General features: G+C 35.2%; 1 protein-coding gene across 1 annotated transcript; it reads right to left on the bottom strand.

Moving 5' to 3' along the window:
• Window positions 1-7,435: 7,435 nt before the first annotated feature.
• On the bottom strand, window positions 7,436-7,698 carry MYCTH_2066477 (uncharacterized protein; the record flags this gene model as incomplete). The annotated part of the gene is made up of 2 exons (XM_003665268.1): window positions 7,436-7,503; window positions 7,551-7,698. Coding segments are annotated over 2 exons (216 nt in total), but the record flags the coding sequence as incomplete, so codon positions are not given.
• Window positions 7,699-15,048: the final 7,350 nt, after the last annotated feature.

Below are 15,048 nucleotides of genomic sequence, written 5' to 3'. Positions count from 1 at the left end.
CGAGGATTTATAGCCAACCTTGCCCTTGTTGATCTAAAGCTTATATAAGGCATCCGTAAGCCCGTCGACGATCTTATCAAAGGCAGTGTCCCTTTAGGCAGACAAACCTAAAGGACTTTCCTATGCCTAGAGAGCCAAAGGACTTTTCTTAACAGTCTAGCTTACCTATAGTTTGACCTTTCCTCCTTTTAAATCTAACTTATAGTATACTAACCTAGCGTTAACTCCCTTATATAGACACTCCTATATAAAATTATAGAAGTCTTCTTACTCTATGTCGTCAGCCTACGAATCACCCCTCTTATAGACCTAAAGGCTAGTCTAGAGAGCAAGGGGAAATCTATCCTATACCTTTTAGATAGCTAATAACTAATAGACCGCTTTCTTCTTCTTTAGTACTTAGGTAAGTAGGACGTTAACATACTCTAGGTAGTTATAAATAGACTTAGCCAAATCTATATACTAGGAATCTAGAAGACGCTCTAGCTCTTAAGTAGAAGTTTCCTAGTGAGAGTCATTCCACTTCTAGCGTTCCTTAATAATAGCTTCGAAAGTAGCCTAATCCTTCTTCTTTAACTCTAGCTACTAGTCTAGGATTTCCCGAAGATTGTTTATATACTACTATTCAAAGTAAGAGATCTTATCGCTATTATCTTTACTAAAGATCTCATAAACCTTTTTAAAACGCTTAAGGTATTTAATAACGTTATAACTAAAAAAGAGACTAGGTAATCCCTTGTCTATTAGTAAAGGGAATATAACCTAAATAACTTTAGTAAGTCTATCTACTATAATGTCTACTTAAGTATGTGTCACGGAAATATATATACAGATGCCGCCTAAGCTACTAGCACAAACAGGCTAATCAAATCAAAGAAACGAAAGGACCAATTACAACATAGGAAGCATAGTAATCACTACGCTCACCAATGATCAGGGTAATCACCACCATACGATCACTTACAATTACCATAATTAGGAATGATTACTAGGATTATATATATATATAGATAGTCACTCGTTATAGTAGACTCTAAGAGTTCACTAGTAATAGTAACCTATTCTACAATTATAGTACATATACTAAGTATTACTAATTACTATAAAAGATAACTCTAATATTATTATAAACCCTTCGGCTTTACCAAATCCCTTAGACGACCTGCCTACTTGTCCCGCTTAATCTACCTTCGTCTAAACCCTTTTAGAAGAAGTCTAAGTTAGGTTTGTTATACGTTATTATTACTCCCTTTATTTTATTATAGTTTAGAATAGAGGTGACTTCGACCTCGACATCGACATAGCTACTAACGTTATAGCCGAATAGCTGCTTGCCTAGCTTGGTCAACTCTATTAGCGAATCTAGGAGTTAGACTAGAGAGACAAGGCTGCTCAAGCTCGAATCAAGGAACTCGAGAATGGCGAAAAGCACTTATAGAAATTGGTTAACGAGGCCTATGCCAAAATCAAGGCACTTGAAGGCGCCAAAGCGAGCCGTATCAAGATCGAACTACCTAGCAAATACAGAGGAACTAAGGAGGATCTTATAGGATTTCTAATAAACCTCTGATCCTACTTCTGGCTTAATGACGATAAGTTTCTAGACGATAAAGCTAAAGTCCTCTATATAGTTACGAGACTAGAGGGTAAGGTACTTAGATAGTTTAAGCCTATATAGAATAACTATCTCACTAAGGAAGATAAAGATAACCGAGACGCGTTTATATAAGTAGTCTTTTGATCTTATAACCGTTTCGAAGAAGAGCTTTGGAAGGTTTTTAGTAATAAAGATAAGAAGATTTATATATAAGAAAGACTTACTAACCTCTAATAAATTAAGTTAGTAGCCTCCTATATTATATAGTTTAGATAAGATATACTTAAGTCTTAGCTTAATGACAAGGTATTAATATAATTATTCTATAATAGCTTAAAGAGAAAGGTTAAAGATAAGCTATATAGGTATAATTAGCCTAAGACCTTAAATAAATATATTATATAGGCTATTAAAATCAATAATCGACTCTATATATAAGAGTAGTAGAAATAAGGTTAAATAAACGGAACTATAGTTAAGGCTAATGACAAGAAAAAGCGAATATATATTAGTACTTTATATAAGATATACCTTAGAGTTATAGATATAGATATAGTATAGAAGCAGGACTAAAAGAAGACGACTAAAGATAAGTCTAATGTTACCTACTATAACTATAGAAAGAAAGGGCACTATAAGCGAGAATATCGAAGTCCGAAGAAAGAGTAGAAGATAGTCCCTAGAAAGGAAATTACAGCTATTGACGAAACTACTAAGGATATTATCGAAGTAGTAGCTATGAGCTACGAAGATAGGAGTAGTGACACGGATAGTCTCGGATATAACGGCAATGGTAAAGACAAACAAGTACCGTACTCTAAACTAGTCACTATAGACCTAGAGATAGGTCTTGCTAAATAAGATACGGCAGGAGAATACGTACTACTAATTTCGATTCTCTTAGCTTCAAGGTAGTAGGGTTTTACAGTCATATAGAGGTAGGATAGATTATAGATAACTAATACCTAAGGAATCGAAAGACCTAGACCTAATGTTCTATTCCTCTAGAAACAAATCGAATGGTACTATAATGAAGTATTCTAACTTAATATAGAACTATATGAATAGAATAGACGCTTAATTTGACTTACCTAGCAAAGCGATAAGATGAAGAACAAGACAAGGGAACTTTAATATATTATAGAAACTATTAAAGGAGAATAGCCTATGATATATAATAGGCCTAATAGCTACGCTAAGTACCTTAATGACTAGTAACTTAGTAACGATATACAGGACCTAGAATACTAGTTTATATATATAAACTACGGAAAAGATAAGCGTATATGGGAAAGCTACTAGAAGAAACATTCCTATCTTAGCATTAGGGTACCTACAGTCTATATACAATGGGAATGATTTAGGAAGGAATTCTAATACCTCCTAAGCAATGCTATATAACTATATCCTTAACATAAGGTATATATACAAGTGCCTTAGTTCTAGTATATAGTACACAAATACCAATATCACTTCCGTAACAAATTCGAAAACAATCACTAGCCGACCTAATAAAGAAATGAGGACAGAAGCTTACACCCTATAGAATAGGTCTACAATATAGGAAACAGAGCGGCCGAATTGCTCTAGAAGATCAAAGCCTACGATCTAGAAGGCATTACAATAGTTCTAAGACGAGCCTAGCCTAGGTACTACAGAACAGAACGAGATATATAGGACTTGTGCTAGAGCAACGATTACCTCTATCACGTAGATAAAAAGAAATCGCGAATTCAAGAGCTTCAGATAAAGCTATAGTATATACGACGAAAAGTAGAACGGACTTAATGGTAGGAAGCTATAAGTACTTAATAGCTCATAGAAATGAGCACGATCGACGAAGCCGTTATTAGCTAAATAACCGAAGAGATTAGCACTAACCTAGGAAACAGGTCAGGGCCCTTCGAGGGGCCTAGAAACTATTAATGCCTATATAATGGCAGGTAGTAGCGTAGTATAGGAGGAACTAGCGTAAGAGACTACTATATTGAGACCTCCTAGTAGAAATATAGGAAATCGCTATAATCTTTAGATGACAGTAGTAAGATAAGCGACTATAGATAATAGTATAATGGAAATAGTACGAAATGCTTATACTAGTAGATAGTAGAGTAGAGATAAACCTGATTTTACCGACGCTTATAAATTAGCTACAAATACCCTAGAGAATAAAGTAGAAGTATAATATAGTTAAAGGGCCATTTCCGATATAATAGGTATATAGGGAGACTAAACTAATTAATATTACTATGGTAAGGAAGACTATGATAGTTATATTTCGTATTATAGATATAGGTAACGATAAAGATATAATATTAAGGTTACTATAGTATAAAGATTATAACCCGGATATTAGCTAGAAGAATAGTAGCTACCTACGACCCTAAATAGAGTCGTATTCGACTAGCGAGATAGGGAGTACGTAAGGATCGCGAGCAGACAATACTTAGGGGAAGGCATATCCTATAGATCTACTATAAGAGATAGATAGTGGTAGGCAGACTACTATAGACTCTAGAAGAAGCGGCATAACGATACTAATATTACGACAGGAGGAATGAGCTAAACCGCTGATAGCTATTCTCTCCGTTAATGAATGCAGAGCACTATAATTAGAGTAGTAGGTTAAGATAGGAGAAATCGCTAGTATCGCTATAGACGGAACTAAGTTTATATACTATTAGAAAACCGAGAGACGAGACAAGACTAGGGAAGTACCAAAGGAATACGGAGGATACCTAGCATTTAAACCAAAGTATCTAAAAGGATTACTAGAGTATAGTCTATAGGATTACAAGATTAAGCTTAAGGAAGGAGTATAACTAAAGTTCTTTAAGATTTATTATATAAGTCAGATATAGAATAAAGAACTTAAGCGATATTTAGAGGAAAACCTTCGAAGAGGATATATCTGCCTGTTGACATCGCTAGCAGGCTACCTAATCCTATTTATACCTAAGAAAGACGGAAAGCTATAGTTATACGTCGACTATTAGTAACTTAACGAACAGGTTATAAAAAACTAATACCTGTTACTACTAATCTTATAGCTCTAAGATTAGTTAGCAGGAGCCTAATATTTTATATATCTTGACTTGCCATTAGCCTACAATTATATATAGATTAAAGAAGGCAATAAGTAGAAAACGGCCTTTAGGATACCCTATAGTCACTATAAGTACCTTGTCATACTATTTAGACTTATAAATACGTTAATAACGTTCTAAGCCCTAATTAATCAAGCTATCCGCCCCTTTCTCGACAAATTTACGGTATATTATCTCGACGATATACTTATCTTCTCTAAGACGATAGACGAATACTAGAAGTATATAAAAGTAATACTAGACACGCTATACGTGTATAAACTATTAGTTAATAAAGAAAAGAGCAAATTCTACATTAGGAAAATGGTATTTTTAGGATATAAGATATCCCTAGGATAAATTTAGATAGAACCTTTAAAGGTTAAAGCTATTAAGAATTAGCTACGACCAATATTAGTTATAGAAGTATAAAGCTTTATCAGATTTATAAACTTCTACCAGATGTTTATTAGGAACTTTAGAGCGATCGTACGACCTTTGTACAAACTTACTAAGAAGAATGCTAAATTCTAATAGGAAGAATAATACAAGTAAGCATTTATATAGATTCGCGACGCTATTACTAAAGATCTAGTACTAGTACTACTAGACCCTAGGAAGCCATTTAAGGTGGAAACGGACGCTTTAGACTATACCATCGGAGGATAATTAGAATAATAAGATAGATAAGGAAAGCTACATCCTATAGCCTTCTTTTTAAAGAAGCTTAATAGACTATATCTTAATTATCTAATCTATAATAAGGAACTACTTATAATTATTAAAGCTTTTAAGGAATAGTGACTATACCTTAGTAATACGATTAAACTAGTATAAGTATATATAGATTATAAGAATTTACGATACTTTACAACAACGAAGGAGCTTAACAGATAATAAATATAATAGGTAGAATTCCTCGCGGAATTCAACTTCGAGATCCGCTACAAGAAGGGTAAAGAGAACGTACAAGCAGACATCTTAAGCTAACGAACAGATCATACGGAAGGACGAACAAGAACAACACTACCATTATTCAAGGAACAAACAGATAGAACGCTACATTACAAAACGTAGACATCTGTAGAAGATAATCCATTTAACTTGTTCCTAGAGTGTTATATAATCTTTTAAGAAGAAAGGATTAACAAGGTATAGTATTAAGTAGTACCTGGACCATTAGTACCTGATAGAGTAGAAGAAAGAGATAGGAAACTCTAGTACCGAGGTAAAGTATATATCTATAACGGGGATTAATAGCTACGAATGATTCGAGAACTCTACAAGTCGAAACTCGGAGGATATAAAGGAGTTACAAAGACTATCGTATAAGTTAGGAAACACTACGACTTTCTATAGTTAACGGCACGAGTTAAGGAAGTCGTATAAAACTATAATATCTATAATTGAAGCAAAACGGTATAATATAAGCTATATAGGCTACTTTAGCTACTGCTAATAGTTAACAAACTATAGAGCTTGGTTACGATAGACTTTATTACAAAGCTGCTAAAATCTAAGGATATAGCTATAGGAGTAACCTACAATAGTATTCTTACTATAGTAGATTGCCTAACTAAATAGGTATACTTCTTTCCCTATAAGGAGTCCTAGATAGCTAAATAGTTAGTAGATATAATCTATTGGCAAGTTACATTAGTATATACTTAGCTATAAGAATAGATTACTAATAGAGATACCAAGTTCGTATTAAAGTTCTGGTAAGCGTTAATATAACGATTAGGCGTTAATAGCAAGCTATTAATAGCATATTACCCGTAGACTAACGGACAAACGGAGCGACTAAACTAAGTTATCAAGCAATACCTCTACTCTTATGTTAACTACTAGTAAGATAACTAGGTCATACTATTACTAACAGTATAACTTGCTTATAATATAATGCCAATAGAAACGACTAAAGTTATACTGTTCTTTACAAACTACAGATATAAAGCAGACCTTAGGCAAGGACTAGAGGCTACAGTGCCGAGAGCAACAGTCAAAGCGGAACAAATATATATATTATATAAAAAGCTTAAAAAGGAACTCGAGTTTATTAAGACCAGAATAAAGAACTACTACAACAAACATAGGCTCGAGGGACCTTACCTAGAGAGGGGAGACAAAGTCTATCTAATTATACGAAACTTACAAACTAAACAACCAAGCACGAAGCTAGACTTTAAGAAGGTCAGACCCTTCGTTATCAAAGAACAAATTTCGACATCTAACTACTGACTATCATTACTATCATCTATACGACTATAGATAGATGTTTTTTATATTTTACTTCTCGAACTAGTACTAAAAAACGCCAAGGTTGCTATATATATTGAAGCAAAGGACAAAGAGGAAGAATAGAATGTCAAAGAAATTCTAGATTTATATACTATTAATAGGGAACTATAGTACTTAGTTAAATAGCTTAATTTTAGACTAGAAGATAACTTATAGGAACCTATTAAGAATTTGAACTGCCCTAGGAAACTAGAATAGTTCTATTAGTAAAACCCGGATCGGCCAAAGGCAAACCTAAGATAGAACCAAAAACAGCGCCCTAGTTAATAACGTCGACACTACCATTAAGTTATACAACGGCCCCCGATTCCTACCGTTCTACTACCTCTAATTTATCTAGATTTGACAAACCCCGTATAACCATATCTGCTCCCTTCTCTACTAGGAACTCTTATTATTTATAGACCCGAGTTAGATAGGCTAACGCCTTAAAAGCTTTATATTAATATTCTTATAGCAAGGCCTTGGCTTCTTTTTCTTTAGCCTTTAAACGACGTTGCTCGTATATAATATGATCTACTACGCTACGATTAGAGACGTACCCTCACAAGGAAATAGGAACTTACAAGAAGAAACTAGAACGCTGGAACCATTATAAGTATGACCCTGACGTATACAAGCCTTGTAGCGACAAGATTTTTCAATCATTTTATATACTTGGTTATACTCTATACAATAGGAACACGCTATCACTATAAACCCGTAATTAGAAATAAACTAAGCTAAACGCTTATAATAAATAGATACTAGGGATCTACACACATTAGACGGCATAATTAATAGTATAAAGGGTAATAAGGGGCTAAGGAGAAAAACACATACAAGGAACACAAGGGATAATAGCGCTATTTGAAACGACCTAAAGAAGGCTTTTAGGTCAAAAGCCTTAGAGGGAAGGCATCATGTCACGGAAATATATATATAAATGCCGCCTAAGCCACTAGCACAAATAGGCCAATCAAGTCAAAGGAACGAAAGGACCAATTACAACATAGGAAGCATAGTAATCACTACGCTTACCAGTGATTAGGGTAATCACCACCATACGATCACTCACAATCACCGTGATCAGGAATGATCACTAGGATTATATATATATATAGATAGTTACTCGTTACGGTGGACTCTAAGAGTTCACTAGTGATAGCAACCTGTCCTATAATCACAGTACGTATACCAAGCATTACTAATTACTGTGAAAGACAACTCTAGTGTTATTATAAACCCTTCGGCTTCACCGAATCCCTTAGACGACCTGCCTGCTTGTCCTGCTCAATCTACCTTTGTCTGAACCCTTTTAGAAGAAGTCTGAGTTGGGTTTGTCATAGTACGACATTTAACTTCTAAGTCTGAAGTAAGATTTCCAAACTTTAGTAACTAAGGCAATTTTAATAGTATCCTTTCTAACAAGGTTTTAATATACCTAGATATAAGAGGCATTAAAAATAGCGATTCTAATTAAGGTATTTATTAAATTATTAAGAAGAATAGTACCTAAGGTTACTATCCTTGATCATGCCTTTCTATTTAGATAACTTCCTTAAAGATGACTCTTCCATTTAAGTAGCTAATCTAGGAAGACTTCCTCCTTTCCTTTAAGTCTTCCTATAACTAGTAAGATCGAATATAAACTTAGTCTACCGCTCTTACTCCTTTAAAGTATACCTAGTAAAGCTATTCCTAAACCTTCTAATAGGAGATACCCTATAATAATAGCGCTCTAACCCCTAAAGTCAGAACTCCTAAAATAATAGGACAAATCTACACTAGACTGCTAAAGAATAGTAATATATAGATAGATACGCCCTTACTAGCAAATAGAAAGCCCTAAGGGAGGACCTCCTCTTTATAGGTCTATTAAAGGCCTATAGGTAGCTACTCTTCTAGATACTAGCTATACTAGCCTTAGAGAGCCTATAGCTTGGCTATTTCCTAGCCTAGTTTAAAAAGGCTAAAATAGTAGTCCTCTATAAGCCTAGTAAACCCCTATAGGCTTACTTTACCCCAGGTAACTATAGGCTTATAGCACTCCTACTAATAGTAGGTAAGGTATTGGAGGCTATAGTTACCTAGAAGGTAACCGCTATTATAGAGGCCTATAGGCTTCTCCTAGCTAAATAAATAGATAACTAGAAATATAGATCTATAGAGCTAGCTATTCGGCTCATTATAGCTTAGGTCTAGGAGGCTTAGAGGTATAATGCAGCTACCTCCCTCCTATAGCTCGACATCTTAAAGGCCTTTAATACGGTTAACCACACCTAGCTACCAGCCACTCTATAGGGCTAGGGCTTCCTAAAGTAGGTAGTGGTCTAGGTTAGGGAGTAGCTATAGGATAGAGTAGTTATCCTTTACTTTAATGGCTAAGAAATAGAGGATATAGTAATAAGGGCTAGGGTTTTATAAGGGTTACCTTTCTCCCCTATACTATTTATCCTCTATATAGCCTCTCTCTACTAGGTCATTCGATAGGCCTGCCCTATAGTTAGTTTAATAGGCTTTGCTAATGATACTAACCTTCTAGCCTTTAGCAGGGCTAAGGAGGCCTATAATAGTTAGTTATAGAGAGCCTAGAAGGCCTATCTATAGTAGGTAAAGACCTAAGGTATAGCTTTTGCCCTAGAAAAATACAAACTTATCTACTTTAATAAGGGCTAGAAATAGTAATTATAACTACTAGAGCTCCTATAGCCTGGAAGGGATACTACTACTATAGCCCTATCAACGTTAGCTAGATTCCTTAGGGTTTAGCTAGATTAGAGGCTATAATAAGGCCCCTATTATATAAAGGTAGCTAAGTAGCTAGAAACCTAGGAGTTTATCCTAACTAGGCTTGCTATAAAGACCTAGGGCCCTAGCTTCCTATAGGCCTATAAGGTCTATACTAAGTATATCCATAGTGCCCTAGCCTATAGGGCCTCGAACTTCTATAAGCCTATTAAGCTAGGGGGCAAGCTAGAAGGCCTTACTAAGGAGCTATCGAAGGCCTAATATAAGGCCCTTTAAGTAATCACTAGGGCCTATAAGGCTACCCTTATCTAGTGCCTCGAAATAGAAGCCTAGGTACTACCCCTTGACCTCTATCTTAATAAGAGGCTAGCTAACTTCGAAGTTAAACTTGACTAACTACTTCTATAGACTAAGATAGGCCTAGGGGCTACCTAGGTCCCTATAAGGGCTCTTATCTAATAGGCTTATAATAGGCTAAGCTAGAGGTTCCGGAAAAGAAGGGCTAGGGCAAGGGGCTAGGAGCTAAAGCTTATAGCCTTAGAGGTAGTAAGGTCGACGGTCCGGTAATAGGTTTGAAAGGGCTATAGAGGGGGTTTACCCCCCCCATAAACCTTATAAGGAAGGCTATAGGCTATAGAACTAGCTATAGTAGCTAGCTAGAGCAACTATTAGAAGGCTAACTAAGCTAGTAGGAGGATATAGCATGTATTAGACAAGGACCCCCTATACCTAGTTTTCATAAGGGAAGGCCTATAACGGCACTACGGCCTAATAAAGACCTAGAGCTCCCTACTAGTATAGGCCTATATAGGGGCTATTAGCCTCTATGACTTCCTTTTTAGGGTTTAAGTCCCAGGGGTTAATATCCCTTACTATACCTATAGCTAGGGGAGAGAGACTATAGAGCACCTAGTCGTCTAGTGCTTAAACCTACTAAGAAGCTAGATATAGGAATCCTAGGAAATATAGTTATAAAGAGACCTAGACCTCGTTTTATAGGGTATAGGGGCCTATAACCGTAGGCTAGTAAGGAGGGTTCTATAGTAGTTAATAGACCTAGGGAGGCTTCTAGAATATCGCCTTATAAGGAGGCTAAACCGGGAAGTAAGGCCTTTATAGGCTTACTTTAGCTACTTCTCCTTTTCTTTATAGTATATTAGTATTCTAGATTAGGTGTTAAAGGCAGGATAGAGGTTTTTATCTATCCTATTAGGTATAGTTTCCTTTATATATAACTAGAGAGGCTTTAGCATGCTTATTAGCATAGCAATATAGGACTAATGTCACGATTTAGCTGCATAAGGCGACCTGACAAGGCACACAGAACTAATTAGAAACCGCAAGATCTAAGGACTAATTAGGAAGTGATCGAAGTGATCGCACTTCGATCAAGGCAAGCACCTAAACAATGATCGAAGGAACGTAGTAGCGATCATACAATTAGAACCTAAGGGGGAACACTTAGAAATAAGGGAACCAGACAAGTATATTAGATAGTTAGTCACTTATTCTAGTAGACTCTAGGAGTTTACTAGTAATAGTAACCTTATAATTATAGTATTTATACCAAGCACCGTTATTAACTACTATAAGAGATAACCCTAGTGTTATTATAAACCCTTTAGCTTTACCGAATCCCTTAGACGACCTGCCTACTTGTCTTGCTTAATCTACCTTTGTCTAAACCCTTTTAGAAGAAGTCTAAGTTAGGTTTATTATACGTTGCTATTACTCTCTTTGTTCTATTATAGTTTAGAATAGAGGTAACTTTAACTTTAATATTAATATAGTTATTAACATTATAGCTAAATAGTTGCTTGCCTAGCTTAGTTAACTCTATTAGCGAATCTAGGAGTTAGACTAGAGAGATAAGGCTGCTTAAGCTCAAATCAAGGAACTCGAGAACGGCGAAAAGCATTTGTAGAAACTGGTTAACGAGGCCTACACTAAAATCAAGGCACTCGAGGGCGCTAAAGCAAGCTGTATTAAGATCAAACTACCTAGCAAATACGGAGGAACTAAGGAGGATCTTATAGGATTCCTAATAAACCTTCGATCCTATTTCTAGCTTAATAATAATAAGTTTCTAGACGATAAAGCCAAAGTCCTCTATATAGCTATAAGACTAGAGGGCAAGGCACTTAGATAGTTTAAGCCTATATAGAATGACTACCTTACTAAGGAAGACGAAGATAACTAAGATATATTTATATAAATAGTCTTTTGATCCTATAACCGTTTTAAAGAAAAGCTTTAGAAGGTTTTTAGCGATAAAGATAAGAAGATTTATATATAAGAAAGACTCGCTAATCTCCGATAGATTAAGTTAATAGCCTCTTATACTATATAGTTTAGATAGGATATACCTAAGTCTTAGCTTAATAATAAGGTATTAATATAATTATTCTATAACGGCTTAAAGGAAAAGATTAAAGATAAACTATATAAGTATAATCGGTCTAAGACCCTAGATAAATATATTATATAGGCCATTAGAATCGATAATTAACTCTATATATAAGAGTAGTAAAAACAAGGTCAAATAAATGGAACTATAGTTAAGGCTAATGATAAGAAAAAGCAAGTATACGTTAGTACCTTATATAGGACGTACCCTAGAGCTATAAATATAGATATAGCATAGAAGTAGGACTAGAAGAAGACGACTAAAGATAAGTCTAATGTTACCTACTATAACTATGGAAAGAAAGGGCACTATAAGCGAGAATGTCAAAGCCTAAAGAAAGAGTAGAAGATAGTCTCTAGAAAGGAAATTATAGCTATCGACGAAACTACTAAGGACGTTATCAAAGTAGCGGCTACAAGCTACAAAGATAGGGGTAGTAATATAGATAGTCTTGGATACAATAGTAATGGTAAAGACGAATAAGCATCGTACTCCAAACTAGTCACTATAGACCTAGAGATAGGTCTTGTTAAATAGGATACGGTAGGAGAGTATATACCGCCAATTTCGATTTTCCTAGCCTTGAGGTAGTAGGGTTTCACGGTTATACAAAGGTAGGATAGATCGTAGACAACTAATACCTAAGGAATCAAAAGACCTGGACCTAATGTTCTATTTCTCTAGGAACGAATCGAATAATACTATAATAAAGTTTTCTAGCTTAGTATAGAACTATATAAATAGGATAGGCGCTTGATTTGACTTGTCTAGTAGAGCGATAAGATAAGGGATAAGACGAGGGAACTCTAATATATTATAGAAACCATTAGAGGAGAACAGCCTATAATATATGATAGGCCTAATAGCTATACTAAGTACCTTGATAACTAGTGACTTAGTAATGATATATAGAACCTAGAATACTAGTTTATATATACAAACCGTAGAAAAGACAAGTATACGTAGGAAAGCTACTAGAAGAAACATTCCTACCTTAGCGTTAAGGTACCTATAGTCTACATATAATAGGAAGGATTTAGGAAAAAATTCTAATACCTCCTAGGCAACGCTATATAACTATATCCTCGATATAAGGTATATATATAAGTACTTTAGTTCTAATATATAGTATACAAATGCCGATACTACTTCTATAACAAATTTGAAAACAATTACTAGCCGACCTAATAAGGAAATAAGGATAGAAGCTTACGCCCTATAGAATAGGTCTACGATATAGGAAATAGAGCAGCTAAATTGCTTTAGAAGATCGAGGCCTATAATCTAAAAGGCATTACGATAGTTCCAAGACGAGCCTAGCCTAGGTACTATGGAATAGGACGAGATATATAGGACTTGTGCTAAAGCAACGATTACCTCTATCACGCGGACGAAAAGAAATCGCGAATTCGGGAGCTTTAGATGAAGCTATAGCACGTATGACGAGAAGTAGAATAGACTTAATGGTAGAAAGCTATAAGCACTTAATGGCTTACGGAAATGAGTACGATCGACAAAGCCGCTATTAACCAAATAACCGAAGAGGTTAGTACTGACCTAGGAAATGGGTTAGGGCCCTTCAAGGAGCCTAGAAACCATTAACGCCTATATAGTAGTAAGTAGTAGCATAGTATAGGAGGAACTAGCATAAGAGACTATTATATTAAGACCTCCTAGTAGAAATATAGGAAATCGCTATAATCTTTAGACGACGGTGGTAAGATAAGCGACTATGGATAATAGTATAATGGAAATAATATGAAATGCTTATACTAGTAAATAGTAGAGTAGAGATAAACCTGATTTCGCCGACGCTTGTAAATTAGCTATAGATACCCTAGAGAATGAAGTAGAAGTATAGCATAGTTAAAGGGCTATTTCCGACGTAATAGGTATGTAGAGAGACCAAACCGATCGATATTACTATAGCAAGGAAGACTATAGTAGTCGTATTTAGTATCGTAGATATAGGTAACGACAAAGATATAATATTAGGGTTACTATAGTATAAAGACTATAACCTAGATATTAGCTAGAAGAATAGTAGCTACCTATAACCCTAAACGGAGTTATATTCGACTAGCAAGATAGGGAGCATATAAGGATCATAAGCAAACGATACTCAAGGGAAGGCATATCCTACAGATCTACCGTAAGAGACGGACAGTAGCAGACAGACTACTATAGACTCTAGAAGAGGCAGTATAACGACATTAATATCGTAATAAGAGGAACGAGCCAAACCGCCGATAGCTATTCTCTCCGTTAACGAATATAGAGCACTGCAATTAGAGTAGTAGGTTAAGATAGGAGAAATCGCTAGTATTGCTATAGACAGAACCAAGTTCGTATATTTATAGAAAACTGAGAGACGAGATAAGACTAGGGAAGTACTAAAAGAATACAAAGGATACCTAGCATTCGAACTGAAGTATCCAGAAGGATTACTAGAATATAGCCTATAGGATTATAAGATTAAGCTTAAGGAAGGAGTATAACTAAAGTTCTTTAAGATCTATTATATAAGCTAGACTTAGAACGAAGAACTTAAGCGATATTTGGAGGAGAACCTTCGAAGAGGATATATCTACCTATCAATATCACTAATAGGCTACCTAATCCTATTTATATCTAAGAAAGATGGAAAGCTATAGTTATATATTAACTATTAGCAACTTAACGAATAGACTATGAAAAATCGATACCTGTTACCGCTGATCTTATAGCTCTAAGATTAGTTAATAGGAGCCCAATATTTTATACGTCTTAACTTGCTATTGGCCTACAACTATATATAGATCAAAGGAGGCGACAAGTAGAAAACGGCCTTTAGGACACCCTATAGCCACTACAAGTACCTTATTATGCCATTCGGACTTATAAATACGCTGGTAACATTCTAAGCCCTAATTAATCAAGCTATCTAA

The sequence above is a fragment of the Thermothelomyces thermophilus genome, chromosome 5, assembly GCF_000226095.1.
Source record: "Thermothelomyces thermophilus ATCC 42464 chromosome 5, complete sequence".
NCBI classification, from domain to species: Eukaryota; Fungi; Ascomycota; class Sordariomycetes; order Sordariales; family Chaetomiaceae; genus Thermothelomyces; species Thermothelomyces thermophilus.
Note: the sequence above shows the minus strand (reverse complement) of the source record. Positions and strands in the feature narration are given on the sequence as shown.